Genomic DNA, 22143 nt, shown 5'->3' with positions numbered 1-22143 from the left:
ATTTTGCCAATTCATCGATGTCAGACAAAATACACCAAAAGAGCCAATTGTCAAGTTTTTTGTGTGAAAACCGAAATCATGAAATCGAGCGCGCGCTCGTCGATGGGCTGGTGGGCGGGGCTGTGGCTAATGGCGCTTACGCTCAGTGGGCAGGGAGTGGTGACGACAGGGACCAATGACTGGGTTGTGATCGTGTCGACCTCCAAGTTTTGGTACAACTATCGTCATACCACCAATGCCCTCGCGGTTTATCACACGGTGAAGAGGCTCGGCATTCCCGATGAGCGCATTCTGCTGATGATTGCCGACAACCATGCCTGCAACCCGCGGAACATCAAGCCCGGCCGCCTCTTTCATGACCGCCAGATCAAGGATAATCTTTTTGGTACGTGCTAGGCACCACCGCGGCCTGTCACTGGAATTGCATTTCATTCATCAACTGAGTTGCGGCTCATAGACAGTACCGTGGAGATTGATTATCGTGACGCCGATGTCTCGGCTGACAACTTTGTCCGATTGATGACAGGTATTCAGTTAAAAGCCATTGCCCGCTGCTTGATCCACGATAGCCTGACACCGCGCCCCCCTTGCTGTTTTTCACAGGTCGCTTACCACGACATACTCCACGACATCGTCGCCTCAACTCCGACGCAAGCTCTCGCATCTTTCTCTACATGACGGGTACTGAGCTCGCTGCCGTGGCTTGCGCGGGCGTGTCATGTCATTGAGCTTGCTTGCGGTGCCTGCCTTGCGCTTATCTCAGAGGTCATGCTCTACTCGCTCTCGCTGTTGCCCAGGACACGGTGGAGAGGACTTTTTTAAGTTTCAGGACAAGGAAATTTTATCCAGCCATGAAATAGCCAACGTCTTCGCCCAAATGTACTCCGGGAGGCGGTACGCCTTGCGCTCAAATGAGATATTCGGCATGTTCCCTGCCTATCAGGACCTGTATCAACCCGAATTCTTATGATTGCCGAACCCAGGTACAAGGAGATTGTCTTTGTCCTGGACACTTGCCACGCTGAGACCATGGGCAGCAAGATTCGCGCCCCGCACATTGCTAGCATCGGCTCAAGCTTGCGTGTTGAAGACAGCTACTCGGTCTGTGCTTGGATATCTCCCTGTTCCTTCTGGCTGCTGTGTTGCACCTGTGCACATCTCTGATGCTCACCCCCACCTGTCCACCCTCCAGCACCAAGTATCACCACATATTGGCGTGAGCTTGTCCGATGAATTCTCTGCCCACATGATCGATATACTTGCCACGCACGAGCACAATAGCACCCTTACTTTTGCTGAGCTGGTGAGTGCACTGGGCATTGCCAAAGCTTCCTGTTGACCGAGATGGTTTGCTTCGTCCATGAGCAGCCTCCATAACGTTGGACTGCCAATGCAATACTCGGCCTAGCTACATGAGATTGGCCAGCGTCCGATGAAATCACACATTGCCACCTCCCATTCACCTCGCACAAGACCACTCAGCCAAGTATGTTTCAGCCCCGCACCATCCTTTTGACGCCAATCGCCCCAGTTCCCTGATTTTACTAGCTGCTGCAATGTCAATACTCACTTTCCACACACACACACACACACACACACACACACACACACACACACACACAATGGCACGTTTGACTCCTGCCTTGCGCTTGCAGACGCGTGTCATGGATTTCCTTGCTGATGACACCACTCAGAGCACCACCGGGCAGCAAACAGGGTCTGAAACCCTTGCGAGCACCACTGCCCCCGTTGCTCTGGCGCTGACATCATTGCAGATGGATGTGGTGTGGGACGCCTTGAGCAGCCCAGTCGAGCGCACCCCTGACCCGTCCCTGCCAGCCATGGAATGGTTTATGGCGCTGGTACACCGAATCCTTGACAGCATCGCGTGACATATCTTTCACGATGGCCTCGCCCCAGGCGTTCAAAAGATGACAAGACTTGAAATAAGACAGAAAAGAAAAAGCTCACGATCAATTAACATGTAAAATGATACCCCTGCCTGTCGACAAGAGGACACATGTCGTACGCGCATGCACGCATGGGCAGGCAGATCGCACCAAGAAGAAGAAACGGCCTCACTCAAACGCATACGGATGAATACAAAGACACAATCATACCCTCACCGACCGTGTGAAGACTGGCCAGAGCACAGACCACGGATGGAAAAAAAAAAAAAAAAAAGCAACACAACTATATGAAATCGTGAACAACCGCCATTGCACAAAAGCTGATTGCCTATCTCAGCGGCCAAGCTGTACTAACTGCAAAAAGATACATGAAACATGAACTCCACGCAGACCCAACCGACAAGCACACACACTCATGCCTCTCGCTGCCCAGGACAACACACCAGACGAAACGTTGATATACACAAATGGTCACCGATGACCATGACTTTTTGCCATTCAGAGAGGATGAGCGAAAACGGCTGAGATCATTGACATGTGAAGGTGGCCTTGAAATCAAGATGTTGACAGTCTAGACCCGAGTGCAACCGAAGGCTTGAACTGGGAACGCAGAGACCATAAGCCAGCCTAAGTGGCATGTCAATTCGAACCCTGATCGCCTCGACGCGACTTCTTAGCGCTAGGTGCGCCAGACTGGGCTTGCTGGAACTGGGCTTGCTGCTGCTGTGCCTGTTGCTGCTGAAGCATCTGCCGCTGCAACTGTTGTTGTTGCTGCTGCATCAGCTGCTGCTGCAGCTGCTGCTGTTGAAATACAGCCATGGCATTGGCCATGGCATTATCCATGGACATGCCAGCTGGTGCACCTCCACCCATCATATGAGGGGGCATAAACTGAGCGGCCCCGTTCGAGTCCATCCCCATACGCATGCCACCACTTGCACCCGAAGCATGCTGGGCACTGCTACCTGCAGCATCACCCATGCCAGCACCAGGCATCATCAAGAGTGGATGAGCAAAGCCATGTTGTCCACCACTTGAGGTCTTTGCCTCGGCTCCTTTGCTCTTGACAGATTCCATGAGTCGCTGCTGAGCCGCTGCGGAGGCTTGGCTGTGCTGGTTTTGCTGCTGGGCCTGCGCCTGCGCCTGCGCCTGCGCCTGGGCCTGGGCCTGGGCCTGGGCCTGGGCCTGCGCCTGGGCGTGGGCCTGTGCCGCTTGCATCTGCTGGGCCGCCATGGCCGCAGCTGCAGATCCATTGGGACCACCCATGGTCATGGGATTCGAGCCCATCATGCCCATGCCGTTGGGCATTTGCTGCTGATTCATGTAGGCCATCATCATCATCATTGGATGCATACCAGACATCATGCCAGGAGCCATCATGGGCATGCCTGACATATATGGCATTGCACTACCACCATACTGTCCGGCATTTGTGCTGCTGCTCTGCATGCTTGAAGGCTGACCTTGCGCCATCATCTGTGACCATTGAGGAGGCATCATAAAGACTTGCTGTGGTGTAGTAGTCGCCATACTAGCAGGTGCCGTGGCTCCAATGTTGCCTTGAGCCGTGGCAGGGTTCACTGACACACCGCTCCCTTCAACGGCGGTTTCCTCATGCGCAGCTGAGGCCGATCGTTTGGACGCTGCTTGTGAAGCTGCCACCGCAGATGGCCCGCCAGCCGTCTGATCGGCGCCGGATTCATCACGCTCATGGTAGCGACTATACCAGCAAAACCCCCCAGGCATCAGATCGGCTTGTCAGCTTTGAACACACCAGAATTTGATCAGCAAGGGAGACAAAAGAAGATCTGGTCCAACACTCAAATGTACAAACCTGAAAAAGGGGTGCTTGAAGGCAGTGGTCGCGTCAATGCGCTTGTCGGGCTCGTAAACAAGCATCTTTTGCACAAGATCCAAAAATTGCTCCACATCTTCCTTCTCATGACCCGTGGCCTCCTTGTGGCCATTTCGTTTTTTGTAATGTCCGTTGATAAGATCGGTGACTGAAGTAATGGTGGGTGGTGCCCGATCCTATCGACAAAGAGAAACAAAGAGGAGCCTTCACCATGAGAGCAGTTGCTATGCAACGCCATGAGCCGCTGACAAAGGCGAGAACTGATTTTTCTTTTTCTTTTTTTCTTTTTCTTTTTCTTTATTACCTCCTCGTTGGGCAGGAGCTCGTATGTGCTACCAGACTTTTGCTCGAAAAAGTTGTTGCGCTTTTTCGCTTTTCGTAGCATGCTGTTAGGTGGCTTGCCCAAAGCCGCAACCATCTTATGCATCTGATGAGGGCAAATCGGGTGTACCAATCCAGTGAGTGAAGCATTTGCGACCAAAAAAAAAGGAGGGGGGGGTGACGCGAAGGGAAGAGTCAACACGAAACAAACCTGATCGAGTTCGTTCTTGCCGTTGAAGAGGGGCTGGCCCACGAGGAGCTCAACTAAAATGCAGCCGAGAGACCAGATATCAATCTTGACAGAGTAGGGAAGACCGAGGATGACCTCAGGCGAGCGATAGAAGCGTGATTGAATGTATTGATACACGGTCTTCTCCACCCGGCAGCTACTGCCAAAGTCGATGACTTTAACCATGCTGCGTTTGGGTGAAACCTGCGATGTCAGCGAGTGAAGGAGGGAGGGTACAACACACGTGAATCAGTCGTGACGCTGAAAACTTGGTCTTGTCAACGGAAAACAAAGAGAAAGAAAGCAAGGTCTCAAGCCACGCTGGGCCATAGCAAGCAGCATGTACTGCCTTCACTGGAGCATCAACGCACCAGAAGAATGTTTTCTGGCTTCAAATCACAATGGATGATGCCACATGTGCTAAGAAATTTGATGGCCTTGAGAACTTGATAGCCAAACTTGCGAACAAGACGCAGGGAGACGCCTTGATGCTTGGTGCGGCGGATAAGCTCATAAAGATCGTAGCTCAGCAACTCAAACACGAGGCACAAGTGATTGCGATGCTTAAAGTAGCTGTGGAAGCGGACTAGTTGCACCAAGTACGAGATGTGAGTTTAGCCCATGCTCACCCGAGCGTGTGCCCTGTTAGAATCCCTTTGGTTGATTTAGTTGAAATAATCGCAAGCTCACCGATATTCATTTCATCGTCCTTGTCCCGCTCGTTAAGCTCCCGCAACAAAGCGATTTCCGTGAATGCTTGGCGCTCAAAGGCCTTGCGGTTTTTGATGATCTTAATGGCAACGTCGCGCTGAGAGTGTAGATCGTGGGCTTTGACCACTTGACCGAAACTTCCTTTTCCAAGCTGCGAAGCAACACGATAACGATTGGACAGCACTTCGTCCACTTTGATAATGTAATCATCCTTCTACACAACCCAAATCGCCACGACAGTGCGCATTTGAACGAGTCGCCATGGAGGTGAGAGGAGGGCCAGGCATATCGTGTGGATTGCACAACGTGATACGCTCACATGCAAAGACCCTCCCTTCGAGACGAGAAAAGCACGAACAAGCCTCCTCTCTTCGAAACCCTTGGTCTTTGGCCCTCCCCGCAGGTCCTGGAAGCATCACTGTGGTGGGCACGGGTACGTACGTCGTTATCATAACCGTTGTTTCGCTTTCCGGCCTTGGCTGGCCGTTCAGCACCTTCGCCATCCTTTTGGGGACGACGCGAGTCGTGTGCTTTGTCGGCTTTGTCATCGGCCTTGGCCGTTGCGCTGGTCTGACGCTTGCCAGTCTTCGCGGCCTTGGTGCCACCGGCCTTGTCAGCTGAAATGGCCCTGCTTGTCGCTGTTTCTGCAGATTTGGTGGCTTTCGTGGTGCCTTTGGCACTACCGCTGGCTTCGCCCCGCGGTTCTTCAGAGTGGGTTGCTACCTGCCTCGAGTTGAGGGCTGCCTGGCCCAGTGGCCGCGTTTGTGACTCGGCCTCATGTTTGTGGCGCCGCTTCTTGTGTGACTTGCGCGATTTTTGGTGCTCGGCGGCCGGGTGCTCTTGCTTTTTCGTAGACGCATTACTGCTGGTGTCAGTGTTGTGATCGTCTGAGTCCAACCCTGGTTTGCGCTGAGAGGCTGCTTCACTCTTGGATGGCTTGCTCGCACTGTTCTCGGGTCCAGACACCATTTCCATGACTGTGGGTGCAGCAGGGCGGGGTGCTGATTCGCGACCTGATCCATCGGACCGTGCTGGAGCCTGTGCAGCGGCGACCTGGACATCAAGGTCAGATCGTGTAGCAATCTCACTCAGCTGCCCGTCATCGATGGGACGAGGCTGGGAAGAGGGGCGAGCTGACGAGGCTGGCGCGACATCGTCCGGATTGGCGGAAGCCCGGCCGTTGCTATGACTTGGGGAACGTGCCGTGGCGTCACCACGCTGTGCCTGATCTGAGGGCTCGACAACACTAACCGTCGGAGTACCCTGCTTATTATTGGATGCGTCAGTCGATGTCGGCTTGTGAGGGTCTGACTGAGCATCAGCTTTGAGCACAACCTCCTCATCGGGTTCAACGGAGTCTTTTGTTCGGGCCATGTCCTCATTTGCGGGGGCTGAGGCTTTGGCGGCAGTAATGGGAGTGGGGCAGGTTGGACGCTCAGTGGCTTGAGATTGATCATCTGCTAAAGCCTCGTCATCCCCTGATGTGGCCTGCTTGTCTTGAGCCGGTGCACCTTCGCTCGGTCTAGTTGGCGATGGGCCGCTGTCTGCTCTCCCATCGTCCTGCGACGCAGCCGTTCCGGGATTTTGCACGGAAACTGCATCTGGACTTGCCTCGTTGGCTTTGTTGTCGGTTTCCAGCAGGGAGGCTTCTTTCGTCTCTTGGTCATTGGTAGACATATCGGCATTTTGTGCCGCATCCTTGTCACTGACTAGGGCTGGCTGAGCAGTCTTGGACTCGGGGGCGGGGCTGGGTGCATATGCATACAGCAGGTCAGGGCGTGAGTTGGGCAGGGGCGGCTGAAGCTGCATGAGAGGTGCTGCACGACATACCTGCGCGCTGGTGGTGACGAATGCGCCGACGTGCGGGAGGGTGTCTATGGGAGAAAGCAGAGCCGAGAGGTGAATGCGGCATGGACATGGAGAATATGATTGCCGACCCCGTCGTGGCGCTCGATGTCGCAAGGTGTATGCGACCCAAAGAACACAAGAGAGTTATCCCCGGAGGGAGAGGTGAAGTGGGACCTGGGGTTAGCGGTCACACCTTTTGAGGCGATGGGCTCTTGTCAGCGGAAGAAGCGGCTTTTTGTTTGGAAGCTTCTGAGGAGTGTGGGGCACCTTTGCCTTCTGAAAGGTCGGTTTGATCTGAGGGCTTGGGAGCCTCTGAATCACTGGCGGCAGCCATGTTAGTGGCGCCGCTTTTGAACCTTGTCTCGCGGTTCAGCTTTTTGCTAAGATTGGACAGTCCAAAAGATTGGGGCAAGCGCAGGCGACCACAATGGGGTGAAATGGCTGGCTACAGAAGACGAGGTGAACGCACAAATCGACTGTGGTGGGCGAGCCAGAGACGATGACAGGGAACGAACCGGCAAAACACGGCTGAGAATGAGAAAAGCTGCCAAGAGACGTGCACGCACGTTGTCGGTTGTGTGTGTGTGTGTGTGTGCAGGAGACAAAGATGACCAGCAGGGACACCTGATGCTTGAGATCGGCAAAGAGGGCCAGTCTAATCAGTAACATGTCAGGAACATGTCAAACAACGAGATCAAGTCAAGTGAAAGGCCAGAGTGAGAGGAGCCAGGCACTCTGATCCCGACCAGGTGACGGACGAAATTGTTGTGTGTAAGGATTCCGTGCCGAGCCGCGCATGATTTAATTGACATGAGCAGATGGATGAGAGTGTGCGGAAAGGGGGAAGCATGTCGGGCATGTTGATGAATGATCTTTCAAGTCAAAGGGGCAAAGGGATATGACGGGAGGGCTGTGCTAGGCCGTGTGCCTCGTGAACAAGGGCTTGCTCTTCTTGCTTTTGTGTGGGTGGTGTCTGGACGGCATGCTTTCGGATACAGACTGATGGGGGCCAAATACATTGGGAGAGAGGGGAGCAAGACACACCTGAGGTAGGGCTGGCGACCGGATGAGAGCGGTGTTGGTCACACGGGTTCAGAAGCGGGTGTGTTTCCGCCGTTGAGCCCGTTGAGAACGCAAAGGGCACACCCGGCGAAAGAACGGCGACAGTGGCGACACGCGCGCAGCAAAGGGGCTATAGAGGGTGCGAATGGCTAACCCACACAAAGCCCCTCTCAACAAAAAGCAACCCCTCCCTCCCGATACGAATCCGCTCCACAGCACAGCACAGCACAGCACAGCACGAGGCACACCCTCCCCCTCAAGGCGCGAAGAGCCAAGACTAAAACTGCAAAACGGTCCCACACACACAAAAAAAAAAAAGCCCTTCCCTGCTTTCTTTTGGATCTCTTGCTTTTTTGCTGCTCATTCTCTCTCTCTCAATGCCTCTCTCTCTCAATGCCTCTCTCTCTCAATGCCTCTCTCTCTCAATGCCTCTCTCTCTCAATGCCTCTCTCTCTCAATGCCTCTCTCTCAATGCCTCTCTCTCTGTTCCTCTCTCTGTTTCTCTGTTGTTGTCGTTGGTTGTTGTTTTTCTGTTTGTTCCTTTTGTTCCCTGTTGTTGTTACATGTGGTAGTTGTGCTTTTCTTTGCTCTTCATTTCTCTCGTTCTCAAACTGACCAAACCAATTCATCTCTCTCTCTCTCTCTCTGTTCCTCTCTCTCTCTCTGTTCCTCTCTCTCTCTCTCTCTCTCTCTCTCTCTTGGCGTTTTTTATTTTCTGAATTCTGAATGAGAATACAGACACGTTACATGCATGGCGGTGTGGCATCCGGCCAAGTAAACCGAACGGCCATCATGTCCATTGCCCCATCTTTTGCTCTCGACGCCCCGGTTGTGTTCAGACTGACCACGACCACGACATGACACAAGAGGACGACCAGACCGATCATGACTCGAAAGGAGAAGGGGCTTCTGACAGTTGGTAACAACTGGCCGTGGCTTTCCGTGGCGATCGCAGTGGTCAAGCACTAGCAACAACTGTGAGGAGGGCAGCAATCAACGGCAACTGCACATGCATCCAACGCAACAACGGAGTTGTGAGGCGAGCGAGTGGTGTTGTTGGCTGGATGTGTGCAGGGGTGAGACCCATTCGAGACTCGTGGAGACTCGACCTTGTCAAATTTTGTAAGCAGAAACGCCGACAGTTTTGATCCAATGTCACTGCGTTCGCGCACTGGATATTCAGTTCATCCAGCACCGAGCCAGCAGTCGCAACGTGCGAAAACGACGGGCTGTGGGTCGGCGCGCGCGCGCAAGACCCCCCATGTGTTCGTGGCTGCGTTTGTGTCTGCATACCCGCCCGGCACCAGTGTCATGAGCAGTGAGGAAGAGGTGGAGCGGTTTGAGGTCACGGATTGGGATGTCAACAACGAGTTTAACCCCAACCGACGGCATCGAAAGCTGTCCAAGAAGCAGGCCATCTACGGTGTCTTTGATGAGAGCGGGGACGAAGACAATGGCCAGGACCGCCGTGATGCCGGGCGGCCCGGGTTCGGAAGTCAGAGTGCCTCTGCCAGCCTAGCCATGCAATTTGTCGCCAGCAGTACGTGGTGATTTGACGCGCGGTCGTTCCTTCTTCACGCCTTCCTTCTCTACTCCCCTCCCCTCCCCTCCCGCACATGACCCCCGACGCACGGCTTGGTTTGACGTCGCTGTGCAACATAGGCAGCCATCAAATGGACACGGGTGGGGACAGCTCCGCCGATGAAAATCAAGACAATGACACCCGCACGGACGAGCCTCCACCGCGAGCCAATCGACCCCACGCCTCTGAACGTCCGCGCGCTGCAAATGCGGCTCGGCCCTCCGGCTCCCGCTCTCGAGCTGGCCCGCCGCCGCCTGGCCAGTTGCAGCAGCCACGAACCACCCCCGCTCCTGCAGCAGCCCCGTCCTCCTCCTCGGTTTCCGCAGGCTACTCCCAATTTCGCAGTGATACAAGTGGTCGCCAGCGACTGGACCGTGACTTTGCCGCCTTTGAAAAACACTCCAAGGGCATCGGCATGAAGCTGCTGGCTAAGATGGGATGGAAGCCCGGTAAGGGTCTCGGCGTGGCTGAACAGGGCATTTCCAGTCCCATTGAAGTCAACAGCAACCGCCGCCGCAACCAGGGCCTCCAGGACCAGGGTGAGCGCACCGAACAGAGTCGCCGTGACTTTGGCGAGAAGGAAGACAGCGAGGATGAGGAGATCCGTGAGTTCCGTGAAGCTCGCCAACAGTGGCGCCGAGATGATCCCGCAGCAGGTTCCAAAAGTCGACGCAAGGCTCCCCGAAAACAGTACAAGTACACGACCGCCGAAGACCTGCTGCAGACTCGAGGCCCAGAAGCGCCCGCAGAGGGGACCGCCCCTGCGCCGGGCATCAAAATTATCGACATGACCGGACCCAGCCAACGGGTCATTGACTCCACCTCGGGCGTGTCACAAAACCTCTCTGGCGATCAGCGTCCCGTCTATGCCTCGGTCGATGGACAGGTGCCCATGCCTGAGCTTCAGCACAACGTCAACCTACTCGTAAGCATGGCCGAGACCGAACTCATGCGCCTCGACATGCGTGTCAAGCAAGAGGAGCAGCAGCTCCGAGCCCTTCGTGAGGAAAAGGAGGAAATGAACACCAAGCTGACAAGCGAGACTCGGCACCTGGAAACGGTGGCCGCCTTGCTGACTGCCCTTGCCCCACTTGAGGAGGCGGGCCCCAAGCTTGACGTTGACGCCACGCTCGCCACCTTTACCGAGCTACGCACGACACATGGCCGCGCCTACCAGGCCCTTGGATGCCCAGCCATCCTCAAGTCGGCTTTAGAACCGGCTCTGATCCGTCGCTTGCAGACGTGGCGTCCATTGCAAGAGCCTGACCGCTACGTTGCCACTTTCGCACAAGCTCGCCTTGAACTTTTATACGAGGATCGCTTCCGCTCCTCAGCGCTGCCTAAAGAAGTGGAGATGGAAGAGTATGAGCACTTGCTGTGGGTGACCTTTCTCCCACGTTTACGCACCGCGATCATGGCAGACTGGGATCCGCGCACAAACAGCGAGGCAGCCGCGCTCAACACTGTGTTGGAAGCCTGGTCGCCGGTTTTGCCCGGCTGGCTTTTGGAACACGTGCTGCGTCAGCTGGTTTTGCCGCGCGTGCAACGCGCTGTCGAGGAGTGGGACCCGCGCACAGACCCTGTGCCCATTCACCTCTGGTTGGCACCCTTGGTCGAAGTCTTGGGCGCCGCCCCGCTAGAGGCCGTCTATCCAACCCTACGCTACAAGCTGATGAGCTGTCTCCAGGCTTGGACCGTGACGGATGGCTCAGCCTTGGCTATGCTGGCCCCCTGGAAAAACGTCTGGAGCACCACCGACATGTCTGCTTTTGTGCAACGAGCCATTCTCCCGCGCATTGTGGCTGGACTCAAGGCCGTGGCTGTGGATCCCAGCAACCAGGATCTGAGCGTCGTGCGCGCTGTCCTTGCATGGCAAGACTTGTTGGGTGGCCCGGCTACCTTGATCCCGCTTCTGGTACGCCATCTACTTCCCAAGCTCCTGCGCACCCTCTGCCAGTGGCTTGTGCAACCAGGGGTACAGTTTCCCGAGGTGATGAAATGGTATCAAGGCTGGAAGGCGCTGTTACCGGCTGCCGTGCTTGCAGAGCCGACCGTCAAGCGTGAGTTTATGGCTATGCTCAAGCTTATCAACCTGGCCGTCAGCGATGCGGCCCGACTGCCCCAGGCTGTATCCGAGACTTTGAAGCGATCCGAAACGCTGGCAGCTGGCCCGACGACAACACCGGCCGAGTCACGGTCAGCTGGCTCAGCACCCGCGTCCAAGCTACCGCCGCCGCCGCCCGCTGCGCGGGTGGTGACCATGCGCGACCTTGTCCAAGACGTGGCTGCGCGGCATGGCATTGACTATGTCCCAAAACCCGGGGCCCAAACACCAGACGGTCAGCCCATCTTTCAGTTTGGTCGGGCTCAGCTATACATCCAACGCGATGTCATCTTCATGCGTCCACCGGGAGCTGACCGTTTCAAGCCCGTGTCCCTCGATGATATTGAGCAGTACGCAACGTAAGAGCGAGTATTGCCACGCGATATCGCCATATGGCGATGTCAAGGCGATACCGACATGAATGTCAAAGGGTACAATTTCTATGGGCTGATGTGCCTTCAATTGACGCTCAAGGTCACATGATCAATCCAACTTTCGACGTTCTTTGCACACCCAGCTAAAGTCGCTCGCTGGGTTGGCACACACACACACACTAATTGACTCACCATCAACCTAACCGGGCCTCTCAACTCCCAGCGCAAGACCTGTGCCCACGAACATTGATTTTTCCGTGCCCTCGCGTGTGGTTTCCGCCGATGTCTCTGGCTCAGGTCTGAGGTCAACTCAGGGCTTTAAAAAAAAAAAGAGAAAAAAACATTCGCACAGGAGAGCGTGTCTTGCTCACAAGTGGTGTGAGTCCAGAAGAGCAAAACATCAAGATCACGTCAGTGCTGGTCGCTTGCGCTCCTGACACGAATCACCCAAAGTGTGATTAAAGTCAGAATTCAAACTAAGCGATGTCGCGAAATTCTATCCCTGGTTGTGACCAATTCTGCCCAAGCACCTTGGCTACGTTACAATACCCCATTTTATCGACATAAGCCAAACTGTGCAATGTTATAGGATCTGCATCAACTGCCACATTTGCGTTTTTAACATTGAACATCAACAAGAAACCTCATCAGCAACGAATCCTAGGCTGAGAGAGAGAGCGAGAGAGAGAGAGAGAGATCGCGCGCTCCGACCAAACTCCCACACACACACACACATGGAGTCTTTGATGGTGGCTACGCTCCGTTTCAAAGGGGCGGTCGAGGAAACGATCTCGCATTTTCTTTTCCCCGCTCCCAAGAGCTTGATCGTCTGCAAGAACCTCGTCTCGCATCGTGGCCATGAAGGCTTACACGCTCACGATTGCCGCTTTGGTGCTTGTCGCCATTGCCCTGGCTGTGCCAACCACCGCCCGTACGTATGCGCGCCGCCGCTCCTACCTGAACCGACTTTGAACTAATGACTTTTATCATTCGATAGAGACTCCGACGCGACCCCCAGGAACGCGCGCGCGTCCAACGGGGGCCCAATCGACGCGCCCGCACTCCTCCCGCACTCGCCCCACCGGCCAGCCCACCTTTTCGACCCACGGCACCCGTCCGACCATTCACCCGACTCGCATCCCCAACAACGGCTCTCGCCCATGCGGCGCGTGGAACGTCACGGACGCCGACTCGTGCACTGCATTTTGCAGCAAGCATCCGTATGTCATTCGACCGTCTGCATCTGAACTCCAATACCCATGTGCTTAACTCCGCAGGCACCTCATGCACCCCTATGCCACGCAATTGCCTTTTCACAGTGGTGCAACAGGCAGCTTCAATGCAACCGGCTGCTGCTGCACTTATGGCGATGCTCCCACCAACTTGCCGGCCTCCACTCGCCGCCCGTATCCCGCTGACGAATCCATCTGCTGTGCCATCAATGGCGGTGGGGACGATCCCCACAACCCTGCCTCTTGCAGCAACTACGACTGGGTCGGGTGCGCCTCGGACATTTCAGCCGCGTATTCAGAGTGCAAGTCCTGCATCACCCCAAATGACGACGATCCAGCCGACGGCAATCAGTGCTATGATTGCTTCGCAAAGGTTTTTGATGCGGCCGGTGCATCTTTGGCGCAGTGTTGCCCATGCATTTGGCGTCTGGCCCAGCAACTGGATCAACCCGATCTTGAGATTGACTGCTAATTGTGCCCCAAAATGAATACACACTCACTCACTCACTCACTCACTCACTCACTCACTCACTCACACATACAGCTCCGCTTATTTGATTCCTCTATTCGTTCTCAGCTCTTGGGCTATGCTTCCAAAGGTGCTCTTCTCGCTGGCTACCCGAGATGTTTGCTGTCTGTAAAAGGCGTATGATCTTGAGTGTCAGCGCCACCAATTGAGTTGGATTGAAATTGGTGTAGAGGCCTCGTGTGCAAGTTCCTCCCCGACGCCGAACCACAGCTCACAAATTTTGGCAACTCAAGTCCACTAGCTGTCTTTTTTCTGCGTGCGCCGCTCAAGGATCGACTCCCACCTAAAAAAAGCCAAGTCAGGAAGTAGACGATTATTAATTGCGTGACATGCCTCGAGCTTTTTGGGTAGGTGCAAAGCTACATACCAGCCAGCACCCCAAAAATGTTTGGCCCCAAACTTTGGCTTGTTACGGCGATCTGCTCGCGGTTGGGTTACAGCATCGGCGCTTGGTGCGCTCGCTGCAACCTCGAGCCCGTAGTCCAAAGCACCTGGATCCAGCTCCACAAATCCCAGTTTTGCCTAAGCCAAAAGTACAGGAGGGGATACCGCGTGCGGCATGAGAGCGTCCTTGAGGCACGCAAGACGCGAGTTATACCAAAAAGTCCCCGCCACCCCATGATCGCCATCCTGGCCTGCGCAGACCCCATTCAAGCCTAGTCACGCTTGTCTAAACGTACTTGGTGATCACTCGTCCCATACATGGGGCTTTGCATTTCCTGCAGTCGCGATATGCACCTAGAGCCGTACCAGCAGTCACCAATGTCAACGAGGCGAGGCCAACGCTCGTGTCATTCCCTGTCAGCTACACGCCAGGGGACATACCTTTTCGAAGCAAAAATCTCCTCTTCACCACTAAATAGGTTGCTCTGAAACGGACTCGCATCGTGCCGCCGCGTTTCATCCATGCCCAACTGCCATATCATTTGTTGTTCACGCATGCATCAGCCAGTACCTCTGTGCCCGCGCCCTTATCCCATCTGCTGCCAGCTCACGTACATCATAGAAAATTTGTGCCATCATTTCACCATGCATAATCTCGAAACGATCACCCTCGGGGTCTTCGACCTAAACGCCCAAGAATACCCGTGCAGTGAGCGAGTGGTCATCCTCTCAAGGTTCAAGAAGCTGGCTGTGCACCACAGGGCCCAAGGGTACGCACGTCGACAAAGAGGCGCTCCAGGGCAATGTCAAAACTGGCATAGAGTTTTGTTTTACACTCGTACAGCGCATCAACCAGTGATATGAGACGCCGAGCTTCATTGCGCGTCGACATGGAGAGTCTGGGCACGCCCTCCAAGAAGACGGCTTGAAACTGTCGAGCAATAGCCAGGTAATCGGCGGGCCCAAGTGGAGCAGCACAGAGCTCCTGAAAGGTAAAGTATGCCTGCCTGTCATCGCTGGCGCGCGGAATCACCACGTCGCGCCCCAGTACTGGTACTGTTGCAACCGAAATTTGCTGCATCCCCGAGTCATGCGCATGAGCCTAGCTGGATGTACGAGTCAGTAAACAGGGAAAAAAAAGGCACGGGGTCCTGACCTGGCCTTCCGTTGCCAGCTCCCAGGTTTCCCACAAATCACGCCGGGCATGTTGGCCAAAGCAATACGGATCCAAAAAAGCAGCACGGGTGCCTTCGACCGCACTTGCACCACCCCTCATAAGAACACGATAGTCCGCCTCGCCCTCTACCTTTAGGACCTCGGTGCGCTCCTCGAGAATGCGTACAAAGGGTTCAAACAAGGCCTCGCGAAAGTGCCCGTTGTACAGCTCGGCCGGTGGACGGTTACTGGTGGCCACCACAACCACGCCATAGTCCTGAAGGTGCTGAAAAAGTCGATAGAGTATACCTGCCGTGGCCACGTCTGGCACCTGCATCTCATCGAAGCACAGCACGTAGGCCTGCACAGAATGATGTCACCACCAGAATGGGACTGAGAAGAAGACTGGACCCAATGCTGGACTTGGAGAGGCAGCCCTGCTTTATTGACCATTATGAGCTAACCGACAGCAGCCCAACAACAGTTGCCCACCTGTTGTGCAATGCCCTTGGCAATGAGCTGGATGAGATTGTCGTTGTAGGTGGCACGCTGGGTAGATGTGCAGTTGAGGCTCAGTCGGTGTAAATGCGCCAACACATCACGCATAAAGCTGTGAAAGTGGATGCGCAGCTTCCGGTCATCTTGAACAGGGGCACCGGCGAAGAAAAGGTCCATCAACATGGACTTGCCACAGCCCACTGGCCCCCTGGGTCCACCAGTCCATTGTCGATCGATGAGCCTGCTGTGTCCACGGCAACAACTTTATGGATTGACCTCGCGTCGCTGACAAAGAGGCAACAGTCTGACCATAAATAGACTCCCTGTGGTGGTTCCTTAAGACTGGGCAGCATTGCGGCTTCCTGGCTCAGGTCGGCATCCAGCAACTCGCGATTCACAGAGGGCGGCTGCCACGTCGAATAAACTGAGCCTCGCGCTGGCCTAACACGACCTGGAAGCGACAGGCAAGCATGAACTCGCACTTACCGAGGACATATGCCGTGCCTTTTCAGCCCCGGCAAACCCATATAGCTCATCCATCTGTCGCTCGTGGTCCTCGAGCAGCTGACGTTGCTGGCGTTGGCGCTAAATAAAAAGTAAAAAAATATATATGTATCAACCAGTACAAACAATGGTGAAGATATCCGGCCGTTCGAGAGAGAACCAGCTTTTGAGGCTGCGAGATGTCGAGTCAGAGAGCAATGACGCACCGCCCGCTTACACTCCAGGCGCACATGAGCATCATAATCGCCCAACAGCGGAGGAGTGTACCGGCTAAGCTCGTCATGTAGACGCTGAAGGTGTTGGCCCGCCACCACCTGCAAATGATCGGCAAATAGAATGAAAGAGTGCCAAGCTTGCAACGGAAGGAGCTCCTGTGCCTACCTGTGCGTGGTCTAATCGAAGATGCTGCTCCTCAACGCGCTGATAGTAGGCCGCCAAGGGACCGACCCTGGTGGCCTGGTGCCGCTGCTGAGGCCACGCAGACCAGCCGGTGGCCAGCCCCGGACGGCGCTGAATCAAGCAGCGAGCCCGGGCTGCGTGGGCTGCCATGCCGTGTGCCAAACCCTCGTCGCTCGAAGGGTCTTGGCGTCCTCTCTTTTCCTGGCAGGCACCGCTCGCAGCGCCTGCCCCCTGCCGTCACCCCCAGCCGAAGCCGCCAACCTCAATGCCCAGACGTGATCCGCGAAAGACCTCACTCAACCTTACAGCCCCTTTTTGAAATGTCTTTTAAGGATGACAATGCGACTTTGCTCCTGAGCGCTACACCTGCTAACACAACGTCGGTTAACATATCTTCGACAAATCACCAAGCCTCTACGATAACCTTCATATCATAAAGTCGATCACATCCATCGCAAGGGCTCCAGGCCCAACAAAAAAAAAAAAAAAAAAAATCACGAGTGCGGGGTTTGGACGGTTCTTCTGTAGACAGAGGGTCTCAATTGACATGTGAATTACAACTCGTTGCTCTGAAGGTGAGAGAAGAAGCTGGCCAGGCGCTCAGCGTCCAACCAAAAGAAGGCAGCAATGACCTGAGCCACGGCAAAGCCGATGATGGCTCCTGCTAAAACATCCAGTACGTGATGTCGACCTACAACATGCCGAGAAAGCATTGAAGAATGAGGATGCAACCACGACTATACATGCGGGCTTGACCCAAACACCAGTCCCGCCACCTCCCCTGCCAGCCCGACAATTGAGGCAGAAGACAAACCGAGGACGACGCGCGAGGCAGCGACTGCGAGGGCCCAGGCAACGACGAGAAATTGTAGATCGGTCGGCCAATGCAACCGCTCAGCCAAGGTTGCCAACATGACAACTCGCGTGGTGTGGCCTGATGGAAATGAGTAGCGGTCAACAGAGACGGTTGCAAACATGTCACCTACACAGACGCACGCCAGCAACGTGAGTGCAATTCTCAAGCATGTGCTTCCTTGTGGCCCTGTCCGGTGAGTCTTTCTTGTCAGGCACAAGACGGTCACCTACCAGACTCGTTGTAGTTGGGCCGGCTTCGACGCACGATGGCTTTGATGGTGGCCGCGGCCAGTAGGTCGCCAATCAGCGCGACAAAGAGATTGGCTGGCACCCAGCTGGGCAGCTCAGGAAATATTTCAATCGACAGCAAGAAAGCCACCAGAATGAACCAAGGGACTCCATGTCCGCTGTACTCCAAAAACTTGGTGCTGTAACGAATGATGGGCTGGGCCCCCTCGCTAGCCCAGGTCCTGTAATACAGCCTAAATCAGGAACAGCTCGCCGTGCACATGCGTGAGGCCGTGGTTTGGCGAAGTGGCAGGGCAGTTGTGTACCCACCACCATTGGCACCACCGCGAGAACAGTGACATATATTAAAGGAGCAAAGCAACATGTCCACTTACGCGCGAGATATCTGCTGATCGAATCCCACCACCCGCCTCAGGAGTGAGTCGGGCGCTGCTGCCATTGAGGCCGACTGTGCTCGATCCTTCACCATGATCACAGTCCCCCCCCAAAAAAATGATGACAATGAGAAAAATTGTCAGATATTTTTATAGAAATTTTCGTTGCTTTTTTTTTTTTTTTTTTTTTTTCTGCTGGCGCGCATCCGCACAGGAGTGAGGCCGGTGCAGCGGCTGGCTGTGACTGGTTGATAGTTATTGTTTTTTTAGTTTTTCGTTGGGGGAGAGCGGGCGGGGGAAGTGAGGCTAGTCATGGAGCTCTGTGCGGTTGAGGTTGTGGTGGGTCGGTTTGATAGATTTGATCCGGTGTTGCCTGCCGTGTTGGCCGACGCCCGGGCTGTGGTTTTCCGATTTTTGCAGTTCGAGCCGGTCATATTGCCCTTGAACCATGGCTTGGGACGCAAGCACGACAGCCTTGATCAGGGCCAGCTCTGCTACTTTGAGAGCTGTGAGGCCGACTTAGACCGTCTCTTGCCTGCCCTGCCCCTATACCTGGCCCTGGTAGATGGTCAACATGCTGCCCTGGCCTCCTCCGCCGTGCAGCTTGGCCCGCTATGGTTGCATCGTCCCGAGTCCATGTTCCTCGAGCACAAAGGACGAGCCACTATGTTGAGTTTGAATGGCCACGCGCTGGGCACCCTCTCCATTATTTGTCGCATCCGCCGCTTGGGGCCCCATGCTCTGTCCCACCGCCCTTTTCCTTCGGCACCCTCTGGCTCCTCGGCCCCTCGGCAGGAATCTGCGCCAGCGCCTCGCACATCCCCGTCACCGACCGCGCAACAAGCCACCCCACACTGGACAGAAAGGCTTGATATCACCCCTGGGCCAGTCCTGGACCTTATCGAGACGAAAACCGCTGACGACGAGTGGCAGCCACCAGCGCTCATCTTTCACCGAGGCATCATGCCGGATCCGGCTCCAGCTGCACCATCCAAACGCATCTCTCAAAGCGATCGCACACACCTTGGGGATGCCGGTCTGACAAACCCTGTGAGCCATGCCATCCGTTCAACTGCTCAACCAAATATGGACGCGTCCAAGCCCTTTACCTTGAGTGGGGAGGCCGCCTCAGGCCCTGGCCCTTCGACCTTCCTGCACCAGCTCTATTGCGAGTTGGGACAGTTTTTCCTCCAACGCGGGCCAGCACCAACGCACACACAGGCCGCAGATGCTTTGGCCTCTGGTCAGCCCGAATCTGTACCCGATCCAAAGGAAGGATGGCCCATGCCTCAGTACTCCGCGACACACTCGGATATTTTGCCTCGGCCAGATATGCAACCTGTAAGCTGTGTGTCAGATTCAATCCAAGTCACCGGCTTGGAACAGAAGTGGGAGGTCCACGGCAGTCCAGACTCTAGCGATGCTGATGAAGAGCCGCCAGCCGTCAAAGCAATGCAGTCCCCGCGTGACCTAACCCGCACTACGCCGCGCCACAGTCGTGCTGCCCAAGTCGCTCGCGCACAGCACCGCCAGGCTCATGAAGGCCCTTCCTCAAATCTGCGCTCAAGAGGCTCACAATCTCTGGCAACCGAGGGCCCAAAGTCCCCAGACACGCTAGCAATCGCTCGACAGTCCCTTCTGCGGGCTCGGCAAGAGGCCAAGGCTTTGCGTCAATCAGAGCTTGACCAACGCCGCGCCGAGCAAGCACATGAGGTTGCGCAGCGCCAGGAGTCATTCCAGCCAGGTAAGGCCACACGCAGCTCTCTCGCGCTCTTTCTCTCTCTCTCTCTCTCTCTCTCTCTCTCTCTCTCTCTCTCTCTCTCTCTCTCTCTCTCTCTCTCTCTCTCTCTCTCTCTCTCCTTTCTCCACCCAGACACGCAACAATGTCTTCAATTTTGGCCTTGGAAAAACAAATTCCGTCAACGAGAACTTGGTTCTCCGTCAATTTTCACTCACTTGGCGGTTTGCTACTTTGCTAGGCATTCTCAAAGAAAAGTCCTGGCAAGCTCAGTCCATCCGAATGCCCGCCACGCCGGCACCAGTAGCGCGAAAAGAGCCGTCACGGCCTGAGGCAGTCGAAAGCAAAATTGCTCGGTCCTCTCGGCCGATCCAACGGCCCATTGCTGCCTTACGGCCCCCGGTAACGCCAGTACGTCAATTGGAATGACCGGGCTGTGCGATTCTTGTTGAACATCTTGCGGTTCATAGTCACAGCTTCTTTCAAAACAGCTCCTGCTGGTGGGCGAGGCGCACTGCGCTGATCCTTGACCTCGTTGCTCTCCATCCCCCTAGGTGCGCCTGAGCCACGCTCAAGTCCTTCGTGAGGCCACAACACGAGGAGAAATCAAGGTTGGTTTTTTTCTAGGCTTGGCACAGAAAGGCCTCGACGCTTGGAGGAAGGACAAGAACCTGGCTCACATGCACTGCATTGAACTTAATGGATGGGATAGTCGCCAATGCGGGACACGTTTGGTAGGCCTCACACGCACACGGACAGACACCCTGATACGAGCCAAAGGTAAGACGCATCCAGCAACTGTACCGCGTGCCTTTGGCTAGCCCTGCTCAAATGCGAGGCAGCTGCCCTCCCGCTGGCTCATGACGTACTAATGCTTGCGCTCGCAGACAATCAGCACCACGATTCCGCGTCCACTTTCCCCGCCGCACGGCTGCTTCGCGATATCAAAATGTGCGCCGTACGCTCAGCATCGAGAGTGATGATGAAGAGCCACCAGCGTCCGATGCACCCCTTGACAGACTCGAAAATTTACCACTGGCTGCACGCGCACTCTCGCCTATGAACGAGGTCACTACCCCAGCCTCGCCCGTTGCTCCAACCAATACGCATGCTGTTTCTAGAGCTGAAAGCTCTGTTGAAGTTTCAGACGTGATTACCCAGCAGCACGTGGGCGAAAGCTCAGACTCGCGTACCGAATCTCACGCTGAGGGGTCTGCCTCACCTGTCTTGAGAACGACGGCGCGATACGATGAAAGTGAAGAGGAGAGCAGTGAGTCATCTAACAGCAATACGACTGCCAACACAGCGGCAGCAGAGGACGCTTCCCCCACCCTGCCTGCTGCCCACCAAACACAGTCACCGTTCGAGGCGGATGACGGTAGTAACGACGACGCCGAGTCGCGGAGCGTTTCGGGTGCCAGCCTCTCGGAGACCGTGGCTAAGAAAGAAGAATACAAAGAGGCAGAGGACGCCGAAGCTGTGCCGCTTGCACGGCAGCCCATCGTGGCAGCCCCACAACCGGCATCTTTGCAACCCGATGAATTCGACCCCTTTGCGTCGACTAGTAGCGAGGGCTCTTTGGAAGCATGCGAGGATCGACGTTACCCCACCACATCGGCGTCTAGCTCAGAGGAGGACGCTCGCTTTGATTCAGGTGCCAACCCCACGCGGCTGCATCGCCGTCGCTCATCCACGGCATCGCAAGCGGCAGCTCCATTTTCTGCATCAGACACATTGCGCTCACTGGAATCTTTGGCACGGAGCCGCCCGCACACAGCTGTGGCACAAGATGAAGCAAACTATGAGGACGATCTGCGGGCTTCACAATGGCTAGCTGCCCTGACCCCATCCGGTACGTCTTCACTGAACGCCGGAGCGACCGTGCGCCAACAGCCAGTCTCAGCACCGTCGGCGACGAACGCCTTGGATAGCTGGCGCAATGGGCAAGCCATCAATGATTCTGAAAATGGCGATCAGCCGTCAAATGCCAATCCCGACCATGCCAAAGAACACGGTGCTAATGACCATGACCATGATGATGATGATGATGACGATGATGATGACGATGACATTCTGGCCCAGATCGCAAAAATGCGAGCCTCGCTACGATAAGTGAATGGATTCATGAACAGTAAACGAATGATCCCGCAGTCAATCAATAATCAATTAAATTACAACTCCAGTGGCAGTGCAAAAATAAAAATTAATTTGCGCAATGTGAAGACATAAT

At 55.2% G+C, this 22143-nt stretch overlaps 5 protein-coding genes across 5 annotated transcripts in view; 3 read left to right on the top strand and 2 right to left on the bottom strand.

Moving 5' to 3' along the window:
• MONBRDRAFT_36955 (uncharacterized protein) overlaps positions 1-1892 on the top strand; it is a gene marked incomplete at both ends in the record, with an annotated part of 7687 nt that extends 5795 nt beyond the window's left edge. Inside the window, 5 exons of the mRNA XM_001745610.1 lie at positions 147-385; positions 604-681; positions 944-1101; positions 1193-1303; positions 1656-1892. Of these exons, the coding sequence (XP_001745662.1) occupies positions 147-385; positions 604-681; positions 944-1101; positions 1193-1303; positions 1656-1892 (823 nt within the window). The remainder of the gene's footprint in view (positions 1-146; positions 386-603; positions 682-943; positions 1102-1192; positions 1304-1655) is intronic.
• Positions 1893-2549: 657 nt separating this feature from the next.
• Positions 2550-6835, bottom strand: MONBRDRAFT_7973 (uncharacterized protein; the record flags this gene model as incomplete). Its single annotated transcript, XM_001745469.1, has 7 exons — positions 2550-3630; positions 3745-3941; positions 4070-4192; positions 4298-4519; positions 4687-4901; positions 5006-5240; positions 5468-6835. 7 exons carry the CDS (start codon positions 6833-6835, stop codon positions 2550-2552), a joined length of 3441 nt encoding a protein of 1146 aa, XP_001745521.1.
• A 2253-nt stretch (positions 6836-9088) lies between these two features.
• Positions 9089-13700, top strand: MONBRDRAFT_7972 (uncharacterized protein; the record flags this gene model as incomplete). Its single annotated transcript, XM_001745609.1, has 3 exons — positions 9089-9476; positions 9599-11981; positions 13274-13700. The coding sequence occupies 3 exons, from the start codon at positions 9089-9091 to the stop codon at positions 13698-13700; spliced, it is 3198 nt and encodes a 1065-aa protein (XP_001745661.1).
• A 294-nt stretch (positions 13701-13994) lies between these two features.
• MONBRDRAFT_25180 (uncharacterized protein) lies at positions 13995-18270 on the bottom strand (the record flags this gene model as incomplete). The annotated part of the gene is made up of 16 exons (XM_001745468.1): positions 13995-14040; positions 14125-14279; positions 14438-14495; positions 14583-14671; positions 14757-14825; positions 14920-15243; positions 15298-15657; positions 15789-16002; positions 16104-16156; positions 16281-16379; positions 16505-16612; positions 16680-16763; positions 16862-16928; positions 17310-17388; positions 17784-18034; positions 18176-18270. 16 exons carry the CDS (start codon positions 18268-18270, stop codon positions 13995-13997), a joined length of 2151 nt encoding a protein of 716 aa, XP_001745520.1.
• A 217-nt stretch (positions 18271-18487) lies between these two features.
• MONBRDRAFT_7970 (uncharacterized protein) lies at positions 18488-22025 on the top strand (the record flags this gene model as incomplete). The annotated part of the gene is made up of 4 exons (XM_001745608.1): positions 18488-19919; positions 20155-20324; positions 20468-20693; positions 20809-22025. 4 exons carry the CDS (start codon positions 18488-18490, stop codon positions 22023-22025), a joined length of 3045 nt encoding a protein of 1014 aa, XP_001745660.1.
• Between the last annotated feature and the right edge of the window lie 118 nt (positions 22026-22143).

Source organism: Monosiga brevicollis, genomic scaffold (assembly GCF_000002865.3).
Source record: "Monosiga brevicollis MX1 MONBRscaffold_9 genomic scaffold, whole genome shotgun sequence".
NCBI classification, from domain to species: domain Eukaryota; class Choanoflagellata; order Craspedida; family Salpingoecidae; genus Monosiga; species Monosiga brevicollis.
Note: the sequence above shows the minus strand (reverse complement) of the source record. Positions and strands in the feature narration are given on the sequence as shown.